This window comes from Cyanistes caeruleus, chromosome Z, assembly GCF_971803275.1.
Source record: "Cyanistes caeruleus chromosome Z, bCyaCae1.hap1.1, whole genome shotgun sequence".
NCBI classification, from domain to species: Eukaryota; Metazoa; Chordata; class Aves; order Passeriformes; family Paridae; genus Cyanistes; species Cyanistes caeruleus.
In genome coordinates, this window is record NC_141732.1 from 43,614,371 (window position 1) to 43,640,165 (window position 25,795).

A 25,795-nucleotide genomic window follows, 5' to 3' on the forward strand; every position below is an offset into this window, starting at 1 on the left:
CCCCATGCTGGAGCAGCCTGTCCTTGAAGGACTTGTACCCTGTAAAAGAGTGACCCAGGCTGCAGCAGTTTTGGGAGGACTGCTGCCCATGGGATGGACTCACACTGCAGCAGTTTGCAGAGTGGACTCACACTGGAGAAGTTCACGCAGAACTGGCTCCCGTGGGAGGGACCCCACAGTGCAGTAGGGAAACATCTCCCCTCCCTGAGCAGTGGGAGAAGCCCTGGGTGATGAACTGACCATGACCCCCATTCCCTGCCTCCCTGTGCTGCTGGGGTAGGAGGCAGAGCTGGCAGGTAGGAGGCAGAGCTGGCAGGGAGCTGTTTTTAAGGGGTTATTTTACTTTATCACTATCCTGCTCTGATTTTGTCAGTAATACATTCACTTCATGTCTCTAAGTTAAGCCTATTTTTCCCATGACAGCATTTGGTAAGCAATCTCTCCCAGTCCTTATCTCAACCCATGAACCTTCAATAAATTTTCTCTCCTGTGTCCAGCTACAGATGGAGGGGAGTGAGCAGCTTGGTGGGTGCCTGGCCTGCCACAAGCATAAACCCATGACAGCAGGCCAAAATACCCTTGTATTCAAAATAAGCCCAACCTTAGATGATAATTTTGGAAACCTTCCTAATTTTTTTTCTTCAAAATGCTGGTGTGTGCTAGTTTGTTCACTTCATGAATGACATTATTTTCTTCCTTTTCTGACATGCCATCCTGTGAAACAAGAAGTCTTTTGGACTGTGTGTAGCCAGTTTTTTCTTGACTGGCAAGTTTGATAGGGTATCCTGTCACTTGACAGAAATTATTAATATAAGTCACTCTAGATGACATAGTTGAGCAACATTTGTACCTATATCTGTACTTTACTTGCTGCAACTGATTTCCCTGTTTACAGTTGCTCTTGGAGATGCTGTTACATACAATTAGTCTGCTGTGGTGCAGGTTTTGCAAAATGTGTAAATCTGCCAGAATTGAGAAATAAGACTGTTTTTCAATCCAGGTAAAATAAGGAAGCGAATTAGCCACACCCATTATTCTATCATCGAGTTTCTGTTAGAGCTTTTTTCTCTGATTTAAATGGAAAAATCCTATCTTTCTTGTAGTGTTTCTGCCAATTCTCGGACTGCATCCCTGCTGTCACAGCTGGAGAAGATAAATTTGGATTCTGTATTAGGAGAATCAGACAATGCCAGATATGTTACCTCAAAGATCCTTCATCTGGTCCAGAGTCAAGGTAATTACCTAAACTTCTGTGGTTTTAGTAGTTTCCTTTTTGACCCATGCTTCTTGTATCTCCCTTGTTGGACTTGAGTTTTTGTTTAGTGAACTTGATTATCTGTCTGTTTTTGTCCCTGATTGTTGAAAATGTCTGTTTAAGCCCATGTTTAATGTATCTAGTATAGTATTAATGGTGCTGAATCCATTTTGTGTTGTCAAATATCTGTAATTTAAGTAATAATTCACTTCATATGTATATATGTCTGTGTGTGTATATATTTATATGAAAAGTAGAAGGTAGCTGGAAGGTAGCTTTCTTCCTGATTTTTTTCTTTACTTTTTTTTCTAGGCCATCATAAGATTGTTGAACGATTGAAAACAAAAATTAGTTTTAAAATTGTTTAAGTCTTTTACTTAGTTCTATATACATATATGCATTTTTAATAAGTTTTATTATTTGCAGTATAAATTTTCTTGTCAATTTGTAGATGATAACATATTTTTTTTCCTTAAGCCAGTATTGGTCTTTTTCTCTGACAGAAAAAACCAGGAAAGAGATGACTTCTAAGGGCTCCCCTGGAATAGATATTATCCTGTCAACCCTAGAGGTAAAATCTTACCATTTTTATGGTTATGGGTTTGTAACAGTTTTTCATTTTATCATTATTAAATGTATATATTTATTATTATATTCATATTATGAAATATGTTGTTATTCTGTGGAATCTTAAAAGCTTGTGTTGGTCTATAATGAATAGATACTGTCTTTAAGTAACCTTTTGAATTTCACTCCCTTATATTTATATAGTCTAAGAAATTGCTTGTCACCTATCTGTTCTAATTGATGTGCTGTACTACAAAGTGTGTTTTAATTAGTTTTGTGGTTAATTTGGGCTGCATAGTGGGATGGTTGCTACGTGGGTACATCCAAAGTTCTACATGATTTTGTAGTGGCAATTCCTCCTAGCTTTAAGTATCCAAACCATTGTATTAGCCTGCTATGTTAAACACAGATTTTTCTTTTCTGTTGCAGAATACAAGAGATCCTCAAACTATTCTAAATACATTGAATATTCTCATTGAGGTAGTCTCAGCTGGTAAGTTTTCATTAAGGAGTAATATATGATTATATTTATGCTTTTTTTTTCAGATATATTTTGGTTTGTTTTTACTAGTTACTTTTTATTGTTTGGCTTTTTGTATATTATCATTACCTTGGTTCTTGTTTTTTGTTGTTTGCTGTAATGTGCAGAATTAAAAGAATGTAAAGACTGAAGTTAGCTTTCTAATAATCCTACACAATACTTTATGTTGCTATGAATGTAAGTCTAGCATATTCTTGCATAGTGCAGTCACATATAAAGAAAATATTACTCTTCTAAGACTACATGATTACTATATCTTAGATATTTAATTGTTCTTTGGCTTTAGATGTATCAGTTCAATTTTAATTTCTAGGTGGTGGTCGGAGGGCAAGTGTCTTAGTCACCAAAGGAGGGACACGGATTTTGTTACAGCTGCTATTGACTGCCAGCAAAGACTGTCCTCCAAATGAAGAACTAATGGTGCTTCTTCATACTCTTCTTGCAAAAATTGGTCCAAAAGGTAGTATTATGGCTTAGTAATTACAGTTTTAGAAACTTAGTAATCCTTTTTCTGTTATTGTGTAAGCATCCACATACTCAGAATTGTTAGAAAAGGAAAAAATAGTAGTAAATTAGAGGGGAGGAAAGAATGGTAGAAAGTAGATAAGCATAGTTGACATCAGTAGAAAGAATTCAGTCATTTAACTTCTATTTTTTTAACAATTTCAAAACTAGTGTGATTGGTCTTGTGTTTCTTTGATGTCAGACAAGAAGATTGGTGTGAAAGCAAGAGTAAATGGTGCCCTGAACATATCACTGAATTTAGTGAAGCAGAATTTGCAGAACAACAGGCTAATATTGCCATGTCTTCAAGTACTAAGAGTTTATTCAACCAACTGTAAGTATTGCAGAAAATAATTTTCTTTCCTATGTGAATAAAGCTTTTTATCTAGATAAGGTTAAAATATCAACTCTGAGTGCTTGTTTAATGTTAGTTATTGAAACTATATTTTTTACTGAGAATTTTCTCTTTATGCCTCAGAATACTTAAATTCTAGAAATTTTCTTCTTTTGTTCTGTGCCATTGGATTTTTGTGTGGAATTTTGAGCCATTAATGTGCATAAATGTTGATGTTTAAAACTCTAAACCAGAATTGCAAACATTTTGTTTACAGAAGGACTGTGAGTTAAATACTCCTTTTGTTCAAGAGCTCCATTCTCCACTATTGGACTAATATTCTTCCACAAGAGCCTAGTTGTTTGGGCAGCCAATAGGAAGTTGATGAAAATAATATTTTTCTTTCTGTATCTCTGCTGTCAGTTAGATGCTCTTGAGCTTGAAGTGGTTGTTAATCTTCTTATTTAAGTGCAAGAAATTATAAATGTGACCATGTTCCCCCGAGAGCACTGATTTGATAATCTGTAAGATTATGTTTTCAGGTCATTCACATGAGCAGCTATAATTCATAAAGCCCTAATATTTTCAAAACTATTTCTATTTCTGTTGCGCTGTCTGACAATGACATAAGGCGCTTCTAAAATGAAAAGTAATACAGATAGTTACATTAGTTACACTGCATGCCTGAAAACTTGCTTCATCATGAAAATAGGACTGAGTCTCTAATTCAACTTGTTAGATGAGTTATATTTTCTGTATTCCTCACTCTTTATGAAAAGAAAAAGTAGTAGTTTATAATATTCTGATGAGTAGTACTTCCAGTTTGTGTACATACAATTACTATTAGAATAAGTCCTAACTTAGATTCTGGTATGATGTTGCTGCTAATGATGATGAAATTTCCACTTGGGTTCGTGTACTAAATTCTGCAGTGATAACAGCATTTATTATATTGATGTAAATTCTCAGCTGCTCTCTTCCTAGTTTGTTAGGAGAATGTATTGCTAAACTCAGTCAGGAATGAAATTTCTGTGCCTGTGTCAGCAGTTTGTATTTTCAGTTAGCCGTTGTACTTCAAACATATACTTCAAGCACATATTTCTCTAACATAGGTCTTAGCATTATTTATTTTCATTTGCGCCCTTTCAAATATATTACATTTATAATTTTTGTTTACTGAGAACATATATTCATAACATGTAGTTCAGGAAAGCTGTACCAGTTGGCATTTTTAAATTTTATAGCACACTCTTGGATTTCAAATCCTGGTAAATGTACCTGTTTGTCCAAATACTGAAGGGTAATAGCAAGTCATAGAACCTGAAATTTTAGAAAACCTGCTGTTTCAATAAACGGTGAATTTCTATAGAGAAAATTCTTTTTGTGTTGTATCTTAGTAACATAGAAAGCAGAAGCCTGCATTGGAAGTAGTACATGGTTTTATTTGTAAAGTAATAATTAAGTTGTCTTATTTTCCAAGTTTTATCAGGATTGGATTGTCATGCTAATTATGTGCAGAGTAGTGTTTGCTTGTCACTGTATGTCTTAAAGCACAAAAATATCTAGCATTTTTTGTACTTCAAAATTAACTTGTGTGAATTTTAGTTTTGAGTGTATTGATTGTTTTCTTTTGCCTTTCTTACTACATTATATTAAAATGGATTGCTTCTAATTCCAGCTGTAAATGCAGTATCTCTGGGAAAGAATGGAGTAGTAGAACTGATGTTTAATATCATTGGCCCTTTTAGTAAAAGGAATACTAGCCTTATGAAGTAAGTAAGATTTCGCTAATATACTATATGGTAAAACCTTGTATATTTTTTCAAAACTAACTTGCAAGTGAAAAACAATATTGGAAAAATCAAATGCAATTAAAATTTGAAGATTAAAGTGAAGGGAGATGGGAAGGAGTACCATAAATATGAGAGATTTTAATTTTCCCCAGTTGAGTAACACAGAACACTTGAATGTCTAGTAGCAGTACTAGTAAAATAATATAGGTTATTTTTTTATCTGTAATATTCCTGCATGGAAACTGTACAGTGGTTAACCCCAAATCATAACAAACAGATCAAGACAATCACATCATTTTTTCAGTTTGTTTCTACAGCACCAAGCCTGATAGAGTTCAAGAGCATTTAAACAATGCTCTCAGGCACAGGGTGTGACTCCTGGGGATGGTGCTGTGCAGGGCCAGGAGCTGGACTTGATTATCCTTGTGTGCTTCTTCCAGTTCAGCATATTCTGTGATCTGCTTTGTGCTTCTGGTGTGACACTGTCCATTTCATTTGGTAATAGAATTTTCTTTCCATTTTTCTGCAAAGGAAATAGACATCCAGAGCAAGAGCATCAAACACAGAATAGGAAGTCCCAGCAATATTTGTCTAGTGTGCTATTGTGTTAAAAAAATTAAAATTCACTGTGTAGGTGAAAGTGGTGACTTTAGATTCCCACTCTGGTGGTAGCTGTAGATTTTGAGCTTTTCGTTTGATTGGATTTTTTGATTTGGGTTGGGTTTTTGGGATGAGTGTAGGGTTAAAAAAATAGCTAAGTGGATGTAAATGTTTCCTTTCTTTATATACTCAACCTTTTCAAAGCACATACCAGTGGAAAACTAAATATTTCATCTGATTAACAAAGTATTAATCTCATATTGTGCATATTCTAACTTTGTTATAAAAGAAATAGCATTATGTGATCAAAATCTGATATCTATTGTCACAGGAGTAGTGTTCAAAAATCATGTCCTCTTCTTTCAAGGCTCAGCTAGAATTCCACATATGAATGTACTATTCTATGATGTGACTAATCATGATATCCTTTTTTATGGTCTTAAGACCAAAAGCATCAAGTCCGTCTTCACAAAGAGGGAAAAAATAAGTATATACATTTTGTATTTGCACAGTTGAATTGAAAGAAGATGTTCGTGTACAAGAAAAACCTCATGCTGACCATCTTGTGTTGTAGTACAGATTGATGGGCATTGCTTCTCAGTATATTCATATACTGCTGGTATTAATACAGAGTTTTCTAAAATAGTGCCCTTTACTCTGTGGAAGTACTTGTTCTGCTGCGAACAAAGACATGAATTTCAAATATCACAACCAGTGAGTGTTGATCATAAGCATTACATTGTCACAGTGTTTTTGCCAAAGCTGGAAGTTTGTATAGATATTGTATTGATATTTTAAAGTTTTGTCATCAGACTTCAGATATATCAGAGATATGTGATCTTCTAGTCAAGTAAAATATTAAAGTGAAGTCTGTGCTACAGTGCAACCAGGAAGACATGAAGTTAGACTCTCTATAAGTCTGTAAGCAGTAAATATTTTATATAGTTTTACAGTGTTGTAGATAAGCTTACTGGTTGGTTGCTGTTTTGACTTTTCTTGTTATATTGACAGGGTTGCTTTAGACACACTTGCTGCATTGCTAAAATCAAGTAAGTGTTTGACTACAAGAAAATGTGTACTTGAGCTCTAATGGGTATGTGTGTATATATCAACACAGTAAAACTAAACATTAAGTCAGTGGCCAAAAGAAAAATAAGGCTAGAAAAACTAGAAATAAGTTTCATCTGCAGTTTCTGGTGCTTTATTTTTGTTGTACATACATGTATTTAATACTTGGTTACTGTTTAGTCAGTTATGCAGCAGAAAGGCTGCACTGCTTCTGCAGAACTGATCTGGATCCACGGTAGAAAAACGTGTTTTTACATTCACTCACCTCAGCATACAGTAATTCAGTAATAGATGTCTATAGCTTAACTCCTGTGCCTCTTTTTTACACATACATCTGAAAATATCTGTTGGATGGCTAGGGAGAATACAGGTATTCTTCAGTACCTTCCTGAGTTACTATGACTCGGGTCCCAATAACAAATCTGTCAGTGATGCTCATGAAGTGGAATTAAAGGTAACAAAACCAATGATGTGTTTCCAGACATGGACTGTCTCAGCCAGCAGCAATTGATCCTCATGAATGTCGTCTTTGCAGATTTTGAACCAGCACTGTAACTAGCAAGGAATTAAAAACTCATTTTCTCCAAAGAGTTGTGTTAAAGTGACAGCATTTATAGCAGTTTTAGTGGAGTTGAATAATAATTGAGATGTGATGAGATTTGTAGGATACCATTTTACGCAAGTGGTGGGAAATTTCTGTACTGACTATCACAGGGTGCTGAGTATGTTCATTTTTATGCAGTGTGATACCTTGGTCTTGTAGGTTTGTGTATTTATGAATTTTGCAATTTCTCCTTGGGAAGTTTAGGGAAAGAAATAGTTCCAAATTGCTGTCAGTATTCTGTTCTGTAAATTGGCAGTTAAACTTTAATATTGGGGAGTAAAATGAAGTGTTAAAAAGGCATGTCTTTAAAACACGAAGTCTTGTTCATATATTTAGGGATGTCTTCTCCTTATTTGTTTTAGCTTGTAACTTCATACACTTTATACAAGTAAATATTTTCATAATGACATTAGTCTACTATGTATTCCAGCTGTCACACTGATTACCCAGTATCTGGAGTAGAAGTATTTTTAGCTTATGAAATTTGACTGGTAGTGATAAAACTGTATGGATTGCAAGTGAAAACAAGTTTGTTTCAAATCTTGTATCTAGACAGTGTGTGTGGATAGTAATGGATACTTTGTAGAAACATTTTTTTTTTTTAATTTACCGGGTGACAGCATCTTAAAATTGCCTTTTAAGTGTAATGCATGCTGTTCATATAGTAAACCATGAAAATAACTGGTCTCAGTTATCCAGTCATTTCTGTTTAGGTTGATGTAAAACTCTTCTAAGGGTGGCTAAAATACTACTCAAACTGAAACAATTCTGTTACTTGGATAAAAAGAATAATTTAAATATTGAAAGTAAATTGAAATTAATTTTGATGTCACTGGGCAATTTTAATTTTCTTTCCTAACTTTTTTTTTGCAAAGAAACAAATGCCAGGAGAGCAGTAGACAGAGGATATGTACAGGTGCTTTTAACGATTTATGTTGATTGGCACCGTCATGATAGTCGACACAGATACATGCTGATACGTAAAGGAGTGCTACAGTGCATTAAAAGTGTTACAAACATCAAACTGGGAAGAAAAGCATTTATTAATGCCAATGGGATGAAAATTCTTTACAACACTTCACAGGTAAGTTTATCCTGATGGGGTTTTTTTATGTTGTTTTCTTTTGCGTCTTTCGCCATGACTTTAATTTTTTTGTATTTCTTTTATGAGATTCATGGTCATTTCTGATTATGGGAGTAAGGATTATAGTCTGTACCATACTGAAACAATGAAAGAGAATAGAATTAGATTTGTATTTGCAGTTATTTTGCTGTGGCTGTCTGGGAGGGGCAGTTGAACTTAGTTTTAAAAAAAGAGGGGGTGAAAATGTTTTTCTATTTTGAAATCTGGATTTTTAAAAAAGGTAAATTTGAGTTAATATAAGTTTTTCTGTCCTTCAAAGAAGACATGAACTGGATTTTTTGTTAATAGTATATAAATATAGTTTGACTTTCAATTTGAGAAACACTTTTCTTTATTCTCCTGTTAACAGGAGTGCCTTGCAGTAAGAACTCTTGATCCTCTCGTCAATACATCCAGCCTAATAATGAGAAAATGTTTTCCCAAAAATCGTCTTCCTTTGCCAACTATTAAAAGTGCTTTCCATTTCCAACTCCCAGTTATCCCTGCCAGTGGTCCAGTGGCTCAGCTGTACAATTTGCCTCCTGATGGTATGGTGATTTTGTAGTACTTTTCTTTGAGTATGTCTAATTTTGCTCTATGGAAGGTGGAATCAATTGCACTTATTTGTGTTCTCTGCTAAAAGGATTCTGAGATACTTCTCAATGAGTAAAGTGTCTGTGACTGTTGGTGTGGAGCACCAGTTTCTAATGTTAAGTTTAATGTGACAAAAATTTTGTCCAGACACATGTGGTTATAGAATGAAGGAGGAAACAAGGACTAAAAGGTGATGTTCACCAAACTGAATTGCTGTGTTCAAAATTAAACGGTCTCTCAACTCATGTAGCGTTTACATTCTCCTCTGTGAAAAGTGTTGTAGTGTACATCCTGTCTTAGAGGAGCATGTGTCCCCTCCTTTCCTTCTGTTACTCTGGTAAGTTAGGATGTGATGAATTTAGTTTAATGTGTGCCGTCTGAAGCACTGGCATTTTTATGTTTCTGTGGTTATTCCTTCATCTGCATGATGGGAAAATAGAGCTGCTTTCTTGGACCCTGTTGCAGTCTCTTAGAAAACACTGTACTGCAGACCATTTATATGGTTCTTTGTAGGAAATCAATTCATCCCATTGTGAGCACCTTTCATAATTTTCAGATAATTAATACATATTCTGGTAAGGTAAAACAGCTTTAGACCTGGTAAGCAACTAATGAAGTTGCTGTCAAAAAGTTAGTCTAAAATGAAGAGTCAAAGTCAGCTTATTTTATTATCTTTTATTCATGATACTTCCTGAAACAAAATGTAATCATAGTCTGAAAGAATTAAGCTATCTTATTTGGGTTCATGTGGATCAGACTCTAGTAGTTCAAAGATTGTTTATGTTTTGTCTTCAAAGTAGTAAATAGATTTAGAAGTGTGTTTCAAAATCCACAGAAATTAAATCTCTGCTTAATACAGTATATTGGTACTGTATAATACCTGTTTAGAAATATCCTAGTTTACTAAAGTGAACTAATGATATGTTTTTTTAATAGGTTTGTTATGTGTTACAAAAAGAAGTGAAAAACCTAAGGAAATAGGATACATAGTGCTTTAGAAAGAAAAAGTTCTGTACTAAAAGACATGTGGAATGTTGGGGGTGGGTAGAGGTCTGGGTTCATTAAAAGTATAGTCTTGTATAGTCAGTATTGTAAAAGCAGTACACGTAATCATTCTGTGTAGAAAATGAGCATGATTTGTAAATGTTTGAATGAGCCTTTTAATGACAATCTCCAAATTTCCTGCATAAAAAACACTATGAGAAAACTTTACAAAACCTCCTCAGCACTAGTTTGCTAGTTGATTTTCACAATTTTTTTCAAGGAGTAAGTGAAAAAGGAAATAAACCCAGAACACAGAAAATCTTCTCTGAGCATGTATAATTGGATTAAATGTACAATGTGCCTTACAAAACCTTTTTGTATTGTAGTGGATGATGTAGTAGATGAAAGTGATGATAACGATGATGCTGAAACAGAAACAGAAATTGAAACTGAAATTGATGATGACAAGGATGAGCTTTTTAAGGTTGGTAGAGACAAAATAGGTAAAAGTCAGGTATTGCAATTATTTATTTAAGTTGCTTGAATTTGGTATATAAATTCATGCAGTTTTAGAAGCAGTTTAAGGAGCTTTTCAGGACAATTTCTAAAATTGAAATGCTTCAGAAACTTAAAAAGGTGGGAGCTGCCTGAAAATATCAACTGTTCTTGTTCAGATTGCTTCAGGATTTTTATCAAAATTTGTTTGCTTCACGCTTGTTGTGTCTGGAGTGCAGTGGAACAGAACCACAGATTCCTTTAGCAGTGTTCTCTTCCCAGCTTGTACTTCTCAGCCTGCTTTTCTTGCATAAGCTGATCCACATGTAGGAACTGCTCTAACCTTTTCCAGCATTCTGGACTGGGATTGGCTAGATCAGTGTTTCAACAAGGTAGCTGAAGTTCAGCCAGCTGTAGTGGTAGACATCATACCTCTCACTGTTGTAACCACTTAGAGAAGGTATTCTGTTTTCCAGCTGCCAGCTGGGACACGGATGGATATTTTGTCAGAATGGCCTTATTCTTTATTTTTATGTTATGTGTATTAAAGGGTTAATTGAATTGTCTGTCCATGAACTGGAAAGATATATTTTATTCAAGGATCTCATGAGCTCTGATGGAAGGATTATCTTCCCTCCATCCCCAAATGGATGCATTATATCCCCACAGAAGTATTGCATTGTCACTGCAATCAGATGCAGTCTTCACATTCCAAGTTCCTGTACTGGGAATATGCATGGATTTCATGTAAAATCTGATATCTGTGTATAATAAGTTTGGATGAAAGCAAGAAAATTGAAATATTTGTAATATCACTGTTGAAAAGGAGGCTTAGGCATAATAATAATAATACTGAGCAGTCTAAATCTTCATGATGGAAGCTGCAGTTCAGCTAATTTTGAAATAATGGTATTTTATCTTTCAAAGTATGAATGTGATAGGAGTAAAGGTGAACGTTTCAGATTAATGTTGTAGAAATTCATTAATTTTAGATGCAAAATTAATTTGTTCTGGTGATCTTTCAGAATGATGATATTGAGACTGATATTAATAAACTGAAACCTAGACAGGAATTGAGAAGATCCAAAGAAGAACTGAAAATGTATGAGCATTTTTTCCCAGAACTTTCAGAAAACTTTCAGGTAAAGTATATGATTTCCAGGACATTTCTGGCCATGTCAGGTTGACTCTGATGAATAGTTCTTCTAGCCGAGAATCATGGATCTGCAGTTGTGGACCTGCATATGGGAGTACTTTATCCTAGGTTATTTAGTTAAGTGTTATGGTTGCTTAAGTCCTATTGAGAAATAGGTACTGTGGGTAGATGTAAAGGAAAACTGTTTTCTGGTGTCTGATTATTGCACACAGCAGAAAGTAAAATAGTGAAGAAGGACATGATATTTCTGAGGGCATTTCATTGTGTTAGGCTTCTTAAAGCTATGCATCTGCTTAAAATAGGTAATTGAAATATTTGGGCAATTACTTTGACTTTATACTTTGTTATTAATGAACTGCTTGTTATTGCTCTGAGGCCATCTTGTAAAAGATGAAACTTCATTGCTCTGTTTCAGTGTGATTTTATAATAGCTGTCACCTTTTAAATTACATTTAAAACAAGGAAAGAGAAATGTTTCTAATATGCATGAATCTTGGGAACTGTTTACTTTTTTGGTTAATAATTTTTTAAATTATTTTTTCACCTTTGTTTTTTAAGGAATGGGACTTAGTTTCCAAGGAACCAAAGCCTTTTGTACCTGATGCAAATTTGAGTGGACCTATTGTTGTTCCTACAGCCAGTGAGGAGCACTCTGCTGAAGCAAACCCATCAACAAAAGGAGTTGCTTTAAAGGAGTGCAATCCTTTATTAACAGAAGAATACAATAGAAGGCCAGTGTTTCTGGAACTACCAAAGAAAGATAACCTGAAAGACAGCAGTTTACAGCAAAATGATCAAAGAGACATACTTCCATCATGCGAGTGTCTAAGCCAAGAAATTGTGAAAGGCTTGGACAGAATCAGTCTCCAGGACAGTGCAAAAAATGATCAATATTATGGTTCAGAGCATGTAGTAAAGACAGAAAGCAAAGCTAGCCTTACCACACTTGCTTGTAGTAAATCCTGTGAGCAAGTTTCACCCTCTGGAGGTGGTCTCTTTGAAGGATCATCTGTCCAGCTGGGAAAACTCTGCTGCACTGGAGTGGATTCAGAGGAGGAGGAGGAGGATTCCAGATCTAGTTCACCAGGAGAGCATGTCATGCTTCAAGTTTCTGATGTATCACCAGTTCATGACTGTGATCTTTATCTTGAAATGGTGAAGCACACAAAATCTGTTCCGGAATACTCAGAAGTGGCCTATCCAGATTATTTTGGCCATATTCCACCACCATTTAAGGAACCTATTCTGGAAAGGCCATATGGGGTGCAGAGGTGAGTTGCCATACTCCTTTTCTTGTTGCTGTTTTCGTGCCTTTGAGAAACAGTGTTTAGGATGAGATAAACCTGATGATCTCCCACCCAACCCTAACTATGCTGTGATTAACAAGCAATGCCTAAAACTGTTTCCAGTGAAAAGCGTTTGGAAGGTAGGTAAGTAGGCATTGATCAGAGCAGAGCCGTAGAGAAAACAGTCTGATTTCTGTGACTGCTAATTCTAAATACAAAATTCAATTTATTATTCTCCCTTTCTGCCTTCCCACCATTTTCCATGTAAACTTTGTAGTCTGCAAAATAACAAACCAACCTATAAAATCCCACCGCCATAGTGGAAAAAGTTAAAAAATGAATTCACTAAAGTATTTGGCTTTAGTGTTCACAGTATGAAAGAATTTAGAGGTAACAAATGCAGGGGTTGCAGTCTGTGGTAGGTCCTGCAGAATGACATACAACAAAAGCACATCAACACACCCTTTTATTTCTTCACTGAGAGATAATAAAAGATGATGAAGAGTGATGAGATTCTAAACAGTTTGCAGAAGTGGTATAAGGAGTTGATTAATATACATAGTGAGTTACAGTAAAGACATGTGAGTACACTAGCAGAACATGAAGTAGTAGCTGTAAGACCTCGCCACTTGCCTAACTATAAAATTGAATGCCTTTGCCTTTATACTCATAACTATAACTAAGTTAATGAGTTTCTCTGTACTTGCATTTAAGTTTTAAAGTTATTAAGCGATTAAGTGTCTTTAGATGGTTGAATGAAAATCCTTCAGCTGTTTCACACAAGTCATGAAAAAGTGATCTTTGTAGTGAAATGACAACTGCTGGAACACTAATGACATAATGAATATATTGTTCAGTGTTGAAGGAGGAGAATCTTTTCTAGCAGGTTATTTATTAGATAGATTCAGCTGATTTAGAAGGGAGATAGTCTTGAGTCAGGAATCACTTAAGAACTGCATTTAAGCAAATCTTGCAAATTGTTATGTATGTTTTTGTAGTAAATAATAATTTTGAATTTTCCTGAATAAAGTGAAGTCAGAGTGTAGTCAGATACAATTTGTCAATCCAGTGTTCTTTGTTAGATATAAAGCACTGGAAAAATAAACTTTGTATGATTATACATAAGGCTGATTTCTAGATCATGAAGATAATTTTACAGTATATTTTAACTTGAAAATGTTTTATTTTTGTTGTATTTTTTATTCTGAAAGTAACTTTTTGAGATCTTGTTGAACAAGAATTAAATACCAGGTAATATGGCTAAACTTGAACCAAAAATCCTTCATCCCATTTTTAAGGAACACTGTTTTAAGAATTCAGTTTTCTAGAAATGACTCAGTCTTGTTACTGCAATGTAACAAACCTCTGAGAAGATAACTTGTTTAAAAAGGGCATAATTATTTTATAATTTCATAGTTTATAGCGGATTGTAAAAAATTAGTTTGGTAGTGGACATGGAAAAGCTTTAAAGTCTTTTACAAAGCTATGTCCAAACTCTTGACATTCAGTGTGATTTATGTTCTCTGTAATGTAAGCACTTAGCTACTGCTCTTTGGGTAAGTCCTATTGAGAAAACAAATGGTTGATTTAATCCATCCATGTAGTTTGAGAAAATATTTTGTGGGGTCTAAGGTGTGACTTATGGATTTTCTTCTTGTTTTTATTAGAACAATGTAAGGTTTGGGTTTGGTTTTTTTTTTTAAGTCTTGCAATATGCCAGGAGATTAAATGTTTTTGAATTTCTTCTCTTTTAAATTTAGTAGCATGTAATTATCACCAAATATCTTACCTATGTATTTTTCTATGGATAAATGAAATTGATCATAGTTACTCATACTCTATCTTTTTAAGAAGAAAATTATTATATGAAAAATACCCTATAAATTTGGGATTAAATTTCTGCTTTTTTCTATTCCTTAAAAAATTTGGTTGGGTTGGGGTTTTTTTCTGTATACTTCAGTGTTTTCTAATCATCAGAATCCACAAAGGAGTAATCTCTAAGCACATGCCTCACAGCCACAGTGTTGGTTCTAGAGGTTTTTTTTCCCTTTAATTTTCTTTAAATGTCTTGCCTTCCTTTTTTGGAACATGAAAATGTCTGCTACTACTTTTCCTTCTCACAAGCATCTCGAATACTATTTATTCTTTGCTTTCATTTACACTGGTTATTATAATGGTATCTTAATGCCATTATTATTTTTAAAATACTTACTATGGATTTTCATTGATGGATTTTCTCTTGGCAAAACTCCTGTGATATTAGGGAGTGTCATTACATTTTAGAGCTAAGGCGTGCCAAGATTGAATGAGTTTTCTAAGATAATTTCTAAGGTCAAAAATCTGTAATTCTGTCCTGAGCTGAACCTATTCAGATGTATTGTGGTGAGTCAGCCTTGTCACAATGTTGTCAGTACCTTCAACTTGTGACTTCTTTTCTTTTTCAGTTAATTGCAGTTTAATAAAATGTGCTAGAGTTGTCCACTTACCTTCTGTTTTTCATTTGTTAGCGGTATTTATTTTAATTAAATCAAGAATTTACAGCCTGAATGTACTTTAGCATTCTGTTTCTGTATTCTTCATTGTTAATCTGCCTCCTTTTCTTCTTATTGCAGGTGCTGTGCAAGCTTTTCCACACAGCTCTGCCACTATATTTCATTCTTGAACTGCAACACACTCTTACTTTTCCAAGCCAGGACCTAGATACTGCCAGTTGTGCAATGGCTTTATGATCTGGATAAGCACACAGCTGACATTTGGCTGACATCACCAAATTCTTTCTTATTTGTTACGTAGTCGATAAATGAACATAGATCTCTGGAGGTGAAAAGCTAGTTCACTAACACACTCACTGTACAACCTACTCCCTAAAACTCTTTAATTTTGTATATGGTAGGATTCATGTAAGTTACTAATGTTATCAAGTGTTGTCATGGATTAAAGCATTAACATAAGTAATGTTTGAGTAATTTTTGCTTCTATTATAAAGTTTGAAAATGCGTTTTTTTCCTTCAGATAAAACCCAGTGAGTTGTGTGCATGAAAACTCAGATCCCTCACATACAAATTCTGGATTCAGTCAGCTGCGAATGCAGGTGTTTAAACTTAAGTACACCTTGAGTTTGCGCACATAAGTGGGGGTGAAGCTGAGGTCTGTCTGAACTGTACCACTGTCTTCATGTCAACTTTGTTAGTTTTCCTGTAAAAGACAATTCCTCTTTGTGATTGGAAACAGTAAGTGACATTTTAAATGAGAACTCTGCTTTTATTTTTTAGGACAAAAATCTCTCAAGACATTGAAAGGCTGATTTATCAAAATGACATTATAGATAGAGTTGTGTATGACCTTGATAATTTGAGGTAAGTTTTTTACCGTTCTGTAAGCAATATTCAAGTAGTACTCTAAGCCAGCTCTACTTTCTTTGTGATGTGACTCATAATGTTTACAGCAGATTTCATATGAAGTTTCATCTGACATAACAGGGTTTTTACTACCCAGACTGTATTTAGAGGAAGGATCAAAATAGTTTCTGAATTGCCAAATGAGGACTAAAAGAAAGTTATTTGATATATTTGGTTTAACTAAGTCTGTTTTATTCATTTTGGTCCCTTTTTCTACTCATAGTTTTTCTGTACCAGAGGAGGCAGATGTTTTGAAGTTTAACTCCAAATTTGAATCTGGAAACCTGCGCAAAGTTATTCAGATCAGAAAGTAAGATACTTCATGTCTACTTTTCATGGTTTAGGCCTTTTATTTCTGCTTCTTATGATCACTGATATGTTTTTGTTAATTTTCAGAAATGAGTATGATCTAATTCTGAACTCAGATATAAATAGCAATCATTACCATCAATGGTTTTACTTTGAAGTCAGCGGAATGAAAACTGGCACTGGTTACCGGTTTAACATCATCAACTGTGAAAAGTCAAACAGTCAGTTCAACTATGGTAAGATATGTTTCCCAGACTTCAAGAAGAAATATGTAAAAAATACCTGTTCTAGTCAACTTAGCTGTTTCCTTCCTTCCTCCACAGAATTAGCAGTATTCATGTTGTCAGTTTAAATTCTTTATTTTAATAGTATTGCTAGAAAGTATTTTGACAGCTGTATTTAAAAAGAAGAAATCTTTTTAAATACTCTTAAACCAAGGGCTGTCAGTTTTTAGTATGAAGTTTTGTTGTAAGTGAGGCCAAAGCAGAAGAAATTTACTGGTAACTGCAGCTACAATTGTCTTAGGACCTGTGGGCTGGGGAGGACAGCAACAAAACCTGTTGATTCACACAGACCAAGAAGAATGACAGTGGTTATCATTAATCCATTTCTGCATAGGGGTAGATGTGAATGTAAGTGGAGACACTCCAAAACAGTTTTGTTTTATTGACGATAAGGAGAAGTAAGTCTGGCTTGAAATACTGGGGTTCATAAGTGACCATTGCTGTCTCTAGTAAGTGTAGTAGTGTTTGCAGTGTGTTTTTTTCAAAACTTTCAAAGGTTTGCAAATGGTTTGGATTTTTTTCCTCCTGTATATTCTGAAATTTTTCCTTTAAGAAGGAAGAAATTTCTCCTCCCACCTGCAGCTTCAAACTCTTGTTAATGAGTAATACTGTATTCTCCTTTGTCATACACTTTGTCATTCTCATAGATAAAGTCACAGAATACCAGGTAGTTTGACTGCTAATAAGATGCTTTCAAGTTACTTACTAATCTTCATCAATCATCTTAGGTATTTTTTTATTTATGTTGTGCATACTTACTTAACAGTTTAATTTTTTTGATAAATTGACTGAATCAGTCAGTGTGGTTGGCTAATTATCGAATGAATAAATGATACTCAATTAGTATGTATTATTTTCTCATTTACCTTCATATTAAGTATTCAACTTGATAAATAAGGTCATCAAAAAACAGACTTTAAAGAGTTACTTTTTAGAAAAATTGTCCTTAAACATCAGTTATTTTCTAGTTATTTTCATGAATGGATGATAGTATCAATTTTTTATGTTCTCTGTGAAGCCTTTTTGTAGTGTGAGTTGAATGGATGCTTATAGTCTACCATTCATGCAAACATCAACTTTCATTTGAACATTCCATTTAGGTCTTACTCTTTTCTTTAATTGTTATTTTCTGAAAATCATCAATCTTTTGTCACCTGGTTTAAAAAGCACACAGTACAATACCCAGACATTAATGAAAATGCACTCTGATAGTGAGTAAATAAGTAGAGATAATTTGTAGACTTGTATGTAAGTGTTGATGTGGTCCACGATGTGCTAATGTGTTTCTGTTTAATGGTAAGCATTAAAGTGAAATGCATATCTTCTTTCAGGTATGCAGCCCCTCATGTATTCTGTTCAGGAAGCACTACGTTCTCGACCATGTTGGACTCGTGTTGGGACAGATATTTGTTACTACAAGTAAGTAAACACACAGACCAAACATGCAGCAAGTCTTAAACTGAAGATTAACATGAGGTACAATTTTTGAGAAGTACTTGTTTCTGCATTTGATAGTTCTGTGTTACTCTGTTGTGAAGAGGGTTTTTTTCTGAGTTACTAAAGAGAGTAATATATGTGATAGCCATATACAGGATCTCATTTTATAATCATACAACTAATATTTAAGCTGTTCATATTTTAGACTTTTCTTAGAAATTGGACACTGTTTCTGGGAAGCTTTGAAGGGAGCATATATATGCATGCCTACTTGAATTCTTACTAGTAACTTCCAGTAATACTGACCTCATGGTCTTTGGGATGAGCCTTCTGTAATCTGTGGTGGAATTATTGTAGAGGAGTTCCAAAACACAGGATCATGTGGTACAGCATATCAATATTTAATCCTTCTTGGTTGGTAGCTGTTTCCTTACTTTTTTGTTTGTTTTATTGTGCTACTTGTTTTTGTTTGCTCACCTTTTATCAATGTGGATAAATGTGTGTGTCACTGTTACAATAAAGTATCTTTAAAGCTGGTGGCAACCTGTATTTAACCTGTATGTACATAGAAGAGAAATACAGTCACTAAAAAACCTTCTGACTCTTAAAATGTGTGTTTAGAAATAATCAATAGAGTGAAAAAAACTACTCTAATTTGTGTATTACCTTAATTTTTTGATATAGGAATCACTTTTCAAGAAGTTCAATTGCTGCTGGGGGCCAGAAAGGAAAATCTTATTACACAATTACATTCACAGTGACTTTCCAACATAAAGATGATGTGTGCTACTTTGCTTACCATTATCCATATACATACTCAACTTTAAAGGTGAGAAGCTTATTTTCTGTTACATAAATTAATATTTATTGACTGGAAGCAGTGCTAATTTGATGGAGTGTTTGTGCTAAGTTGCTTGTATTCTGCCGTTCTATATATACTTTTTGATAATTAAAGCTGCTGTAACTAAAATAATTTGAGATCTTTTTAGGTTTATGAATAGTCTAAAGAAGTCTTCTGAAGATTTTAATACTAAGCAAAATTAATTTGCCTAGAATGTCTTGTTTGGCTCTGTCACAGCAATAAAAGCAAAGCAGAGGGTTCAGTGGCCAGTGTATAGAAGCTTTAAACGCAGCTTTTCACTAAACTATGCTGGCTTTTGAAAGGAGTACCTCTTAAGAGATGTTATAAGCAACTGCTGCTTCTAGCAGCTCCTGGTCCTGGAGGTTCCTGGAGGTTCCTCCTGCCCAGCTGCTGGAGGCCAGCCAAGGGACCTGGGGGTCTCTGTTCCAGGCTGATGGATGTTGCTGCTGCTTTCCTATTTGCTTATATATTCACTAGTCTGAGTGTGTATCCCAGGAAGAGAAAGAGACTTATGCACAAACACTTGTGCATGCCCACTCCCCTAGGCAGGGCTGGCTATATGGACTAGCACAGACAAAGTGCACCACTGTCTGCACTATCCTGACTTGTGTACCTGTTACAGACACCTCATCCTCCTCTGCAGTTGGTACGGATTGCTAGTAAAAGTACTAGTAAAAGTATAAGCCTGCCTATTCTCTAGGATCACAAGCATGCTTGTGGAACACTGACATGGCCCATCCATGGCATAGCCCTGCCTCGATCCCAGGTCTCTCTTACCTGCTGTGCAGACTTCCAGTTTGTGGTCTAGTCCAGCCTCATTCTCACTAGCAGACAGGTGTGTGCACTTGCACACTCCTCTCAGAGGCACTCTGCACTTGTGGCTCTGTCCCAATGCCAGCAGGGACTGTCTGCCTGCTAGATACCCCTCCTTTGACCTGGGGCCCATACTCGCTGGGTAGTTCACCTTCAAGTTCAGTAGCAAGTTTCACATGTGCCCCCACATGCATCGGCTGCAGGGAAGATGCATGTGCTTGCCCCACCCATCCCTAGCAGCTGCCACCAGGTACGTGGTCTTGTAATGCATGTTCCTGCTTCAGGTGTTGTCACTGAGGAGCTCAACCCTGATTGTCCTACCAGACATGTTTTGATGGACTCACTGATCATGCCTCAGTGGCTGAACACCAGTTTGTTTACCCACTGTGGTTGCTGGCAGGGAGACATCCCCTTGCTTCTTTGCTGACACCACTGACTGAAGAGTGCCTACAATCCCTACAGCTCCAGCTGCTGGCATCTGCTTTGAGTCCATCAGTAGCTGGGACGTGGAACACGTAGCCTGTAGTACCCACTGAGATGCTCCCAAGAGGTTGGCTTCTCCATCTACTGATGCTGAGACCCTTGTGCATTCCAGTTGTTGAGCCCAAACTGAGTTACATTTGTCCTTTTAGTTGCACGAGTCCACACAGCACTTGGATGCACAGGGTAGAGAGAGTAAGGCTGCACAGAGAGATGGCTAAGGGCACACTGTAGGAATCAGGTGCTTGGGTTCTGTATGGTACCACAACCCCATCTCAAATGTCCCATATTATCCAGTGTCTCTTATTTATGAGGTGATTCTCTCCAAGTCTTTGTCTGTAGATTCTTAATGGCCTCTTCAGTGAGAGGCTGGTGACTGTTGTTTGCTGTGGGTTCCGTTACATCTCGTTTCTCTGCTCCTGTGTATTGATTCTTCCTTTATTTATTACTACTTTGTGCAGTTAAAAGGTCCCTGATCAGACAACCTTAATGAAGCAGAGGTTCTTACTTTCCGTATACCCTTATATATGTACCATTTGTGTGCAATAATTTACCCTCTTCATCTTTCTCAAAGCAGTTGGAAAACCAGACTCTAAACTGTTCAATCAGTCAGAGAAAGTCAGACGTAGAAAATGGTATTTCATGGTCAAAATTATTCTGGAAACATGAACATTTTTTAGAACATCTCAAAGATCTGTTAAATAGTGCCTTTGAAATATGCTGTCATATGTGACTGCAAAGGATTTGAAGTATTTTTTCATTATTTTTGGGATGAAGATGCATCTTAGGAAGCTGGAATCTATGCACAACCCTCAGCAGATATATTTTCGGCATGACGTTCTCTGTGAGACCCTGGCTGGCAACAGCTGTCCATTAGTCACTATTACAGCCATGCCAGAGTCCAATTACTATGAACATATCTGTCAGTTCAGTAAGTATAAGTCTTCTTTCTCATCAAATGAAAATAACGTAAAAATTGGTATTCATAGAAAAAATTTAGTCTTAACCATTATGCAGTGCAAAAATAGCAATGTAAAATAAAGTTAATGAATTTTGTGAAACTAAGAGACATCAGTGTTCAGGATATGCTTTGTATTTAATAGTACGTATTTGTGGTAGTCAAAGATATTTATATCTTAAAATGTAAGAGTATTTATTCATGTATTTTAAATTTTTCCTACTAGGTTTGTATTTTGCAGGCAGCACTTCTTGGAAAAGAGTACTGGACAAGTAACTTTTTTCTTAAAATGCTGAGGTTATTTGCCTGTCAAAAAAATCTTTCATAAAGCTAACGTCTAACTACTGTGATTTGAAGTGAGCTTTTTCTATTTCCTGGTTTGTTTATTCGCCTCAGTACTTTTCTTGGCTATTGGGAAAAAGTCATGAAAGTCATATTGTAACTGCCAGCTCAAACTAGTTGTATGTGATCAAATTTAAAGCTCCATTGTGATAGTTCTGTAATTATCAGTCCTTTCAAAAATATTGTGGCAAGCTCTATCAATAATACCCATACTCAGTAATACTCAAGTAGTGAGAAGAAGTGCTTTTTGCATTGTAATAAACGCAGTAGGCTATTGGCTCTTTTTCCAATCAATCGATCAATGAAACTGTTTACTTAGCTTAAATAATATTTTGCAATTTCTATGGATATCTCTTTTAGGAAATCGTCCTTATATATTCCTATCTGCTCGTGTACATCCTGGAGAGACTAATGCAAGCTGGGTTATGAAGGGAACACTGGAATACCTTATGAGCAATAGTCCAAATGCACAGTGTTTACGGGAATCTTACATTTTCAAAATTATTCCCATGCTCAATCCAGATGGTGTCATCAATGGAAAGTAAGCATATATTTACTCACAACTATTTAACGTGTACTCTGATTATTTGCATCAATGTTTAAAAATTAAAATCTAAACTAATCCTGCAAAGATACAAATGCAATGCTTAAAGCAATAAAAAGCAACAGACACTTGCAATATTGCTAGAATTTTTGGCTTCTTAAAAGGCAGTTACATTCCTTCAGAAATTTCAGTTTTACAAAAATAATTTCAGTTGTTCATGTATGATAATCATTCCTACATGATTTGACATGACATTTTAATTGTCTTTCTGTCTTGGATTTGTGTAAGAGTGTTATATGAGATCACACCTGCATTCGGGAAAAGCTAAACAAGTTCATGGTCTACATGAAAAAAAGTGCCTTGTATTTGAGAAAGCCTTTTATATAATAGTTTTAAAAGGTGGGAAGTTAATAGGTGTGCAAGACAAAGGGTAAGGGAGTGTCCTGGTTTGATTGAAGTTATTAATAATAGTTATTTCAACTTTTTGCTACACTTTTCTTAGTAAGTTTAAGGGATATTTCAGAACCTTTTGAAACTGCTATGAGTAAACATAGAACAGTCTACATTTACTTGGTTGCAGGGAGTTCATATGAAATGGAGATTTTGCTATGGTGAATCTACAGTTTCTATTCATCTATTGTAGCTACTATTTTAAAAGGTTTTGTGAACAAAATAGTAAAATTAAAACTAGTTACAGATTTCAGTAGAACCTTGTCTTTATATATGTAAAAGGATGTGCATATTAGAACATGTGTAATTAAATAATTCAGGATACAGGGGCATTTAAGAAAGCTGTTCCAGTAGACACAGTCTAAAGGCAAATGTAATGATGATGTCTGCATGTTCATGAAATCCTGCAAGTTTAAATGTTCTTGCTGATAACTGACTGAATACAGTGATGATATTTTTATTTGATGGGTTGTTTGGGGTTTTTTTTGGTCCTTGTTTTTCTCACAGCTTGTTGTCTCCTAACATGACTTCACATGTCAAGTATTAGATTTCTAGTTGGCATTAATCTTTAAATTACAGAAGACACCAAAATTGTAAAGATACCATATGTACGAAATTACTGATTTTGATCTAGAATTTGGATAGAATTGCAAGACTTCAGTTTCAACAGCAAATAAATAATATTACAGTTGACTTCACATGAGAGACTACTTCTATTTATTTTTAGATTTTCTGTAACATATCTTAGAGCACCCCAAACATTTCTATTATTTGGCATGTTAGAAAATTTAAGTTTGTTTCTTGCCAGACTCCTTCCAAAGAAGCAGTGATGATGAGGAAAACTTGAGGTGGGGGGGAGGCTTATTTAAAAGTATGATAATACAGACTACATCATGCGTTTTTCCACCCCCCCACAATAGCCACCGTTGCTCTTTAAGTGGAGAAGATTTAAACAGACAGTGGCAAAATCCAAATCCAGATCTGCATCCCACTATTTACCATGCTAAAGGGTTACTGCAATATCTGGCTGCTATAAAACGTTTGCCTTTGGTAAGTATGTGTGTGTAAGCAATTCTGAATCTTTTAAACTTTCTCTATGTAGCTAGTCTATAAATTAAACATTTTGATATGGTCTTGTGAACCATGTCACACTTAAATTTGACTTGGAGAACTGGTCCTCAGCAAACCTGTAGATGTAAATCTTTTACATTTGCTAGGCTAGAAGATTAAACCTTCCTTAGATGAATCGCACACTTTTTGTTTTAACGTATGAGTTAATTATGTAAGGGATTGAGTTGCCCAATTCTTTGGAATGTTCAGCTGTACAAATAAAAAACAATTGCCTATTACTTTCATAAAATGTTAATTCCATATGCCTTGGGTTTATTTTCCTAAATGATTTGTTATAGGTCTACTGTGATTACCATGGTCATTCTCGTAAAAAGAATGTATTTATGTATGGCTGCAGCATCAAAGAGACGATGTGGCATACAGGTGTTAATGCTGCCTCTTGTGACCTGATGGAAGACCCTGGTTACAGGGTAAGTTTGACATTTGTACCTTCTATTTGGCATGGGTTTGGAACATAATTTTCAATTTGTTTCCTGATCCTATCCTGCGCAAATAATGAGTCTATACCTTAAGCAGGCTTATTTAAAATAACCTCTTTTTAGTTTGTGAGTGTACTTCAAAGTACACTTCATGAAGTGTACTTTGAGCTTTAAACATTACACATATACATGTTTCTTTACACCAATATTTACTTTTTTTGTGTTTAATATTAATTTTATAGAAAATAGATGGAAAATATGTTTCTGTGCATTTATAATTACCATATTAAATAGCAAGTCATCGAAGCATGGCAAACAATATTCTAGTGATAAGGCAAAAATTAAATGGAATTATTCTGAGAAATACTTATTTTTGTATATGGAAATATGCACAATTCATTTTTATTTATTCTTTATATGAAGATGTGTAGTTAAGACATGTAGTTAAGCCCTTAATTAGGTATATATAGTAAACTTTCATGAACATATCCTCTGCATTCTATAAGCTTTCAAAAATTACTTGTTTCTTGGAGTGTTACCTATTTCTTCTGTGTCTCCCTGCACTGCTGCATCATGGGAACTGCAAACCTATATTACCTATAGGTATCCAGGCCCCATGTTTTTTTGAAAAGATTCAGAGTTAAGCTTCAAAGGCATGTGAATATGTGTGAAAACACTTGTTATGCATCCTTGAGTGTAAATGAGTACAGATGCTTTCTGATTTTTTTTTCTCTTTAAATCTCCCCCACAAAAAAAAATCTGTGGCTTCTTGATTTTCTTGTGTGATTTCCTGGATGTTGAGCCAGATGCCAGTCATGTCTGTTGCTCTTAACATATTTATGTGGGGTTTTGTCACTTCACCCTACACTCCTGTAGTGCACAAAATACAGTAATCAATGAGGGCTGTTGGAAAAAGCCTTTCATTTTCAAAAAGGTGGACTGAAATGTTTGGGCAAGCTTACACTAATGGGTTATGTATTACTACTGAAATAATAAATTTCAAGAAGTAATGTGTTTCATCTTAACTGATACCAATAAATACTGAAAAGAACAGTCATTTAGCATTAGTTAAAAATATATATTTGCTTGACCTTTTCACTGAAACTGTCTTGTAAACAGTTATACTGAACTTTGATTCACATGCTTGAAGTGAAATACGCACCTAGGGCTTTGCTGAATACAAATGGATTTTATGTATTAATGAAATACTGCTTTTATTGGTTCTGTAGATGAGACTTCTGAAGCAGTCTGCAGTTGAATTAATTATTTATGTGGAGTATGTGTGCTTAATTTGAGCAAACTTAGCGTGGTAAGTTAGGAGGGATGGTGATCAGCTGAAGAATTCTCTTGTATCCTGATCCTTATTTAAATGACTAACACTTTTAGTGTCTGAGCCTGAAAAAAGGGTTTTTAAAAGCTATGAAAAGCCCTGAAGTCACTGTCACTTGCACACACTGAGTTTTG

General features: G+C 35.1%; 1 protein-coding gene across 50 annotated transcripts in view; it reads left to right on the forward strand.

The window, feature by feature from the left end:
* AGTPBP1 (ATP/GTP binding carboxypeptidase 1) overlaps positions 1-25,795 on the forward strand; it is a 68,833-nt gene that overhangs the window by 23,485 nt on the left and 19,553 nt on the right. For 36 of the 50 annotated variants that reach the window (XR_015280862.1, XR_015280863.1, XR_015280864.1 and 33 more), the window contains 21 exons: positions 1,104-1,234; positions 1,759-1,826; positions 2,252-2,315; positions 2,677-2,823; positions 3,070-3,201; positions 4,880-4,973; positions 6,606-6,643; positions 8,142-8,350; positions 8,760-8,937; positions 10,354-10,451; positions 11,488-11,604; positions 12,177-12,889; positions 16,177-16,260; positions 16,526-16,612; positions 16,699-16,847; positions 18,227-18,314; positions 19,017-19,161; positions 21,265-21,418; positions 22,148-22,328; positions 23,702-23,831; positions 24,191-24,322. Coding sequence is in view for 27 of the 50 variants with exons in the window: in XM_086868875.1 (XP_086725001.1) it covers positions 1,104-1,234; positions 1,759-1,826; positions 2,252-2,315; positions 2,677-2,823; positions 3,070-3,201; positions 4,880-4,973; positions 6,606-6,643; positions 8,142-8,350; positions 8,760-8,937; positions 10,354-10,451; positions 11,488-11,604; positions 12,177-12,889; positions 16,177-16,260; positions 16,526-16,612; positions 16,699-16,847; positions 18,227-18,314; positions 19,017-19,161; positions 21,265-21,418; positions 22,148-22,328; positions 23,702-23,831; positions 24,191-24,322 (3,139 nt within the window). In the remaining 23 variants the exon portion in view is untranslated. The remainder of the gene's footprint in view (positions 1-1,103; positions 1,235-1,758; positions 1,827-2,251; positions 2,316-2,676; positions 2,824-3,069; positions 3,202-4,879; positions 4,974-6,605; positions 6,644-8,141; positions 8,351-8,759; positions 8,938-10,353; positions 10,452-11,487; positions 11,605-12,176; positions 12,890-16,176; positions 16,261-16,525; positions 16,613-16,698; positions 16,848-18,226; positions 18,315-19,016; positions 19,162-21,264; positions 21,419-22,147; positions 22,329-23,701; positions 23,832-24,190; positions 24,323-25,795) is intronic. The other 14 variants (XR_015280871.1, XR_015280874.1, XR_015280879.1 and 11 more) reach the window with 1 other exon arrangement.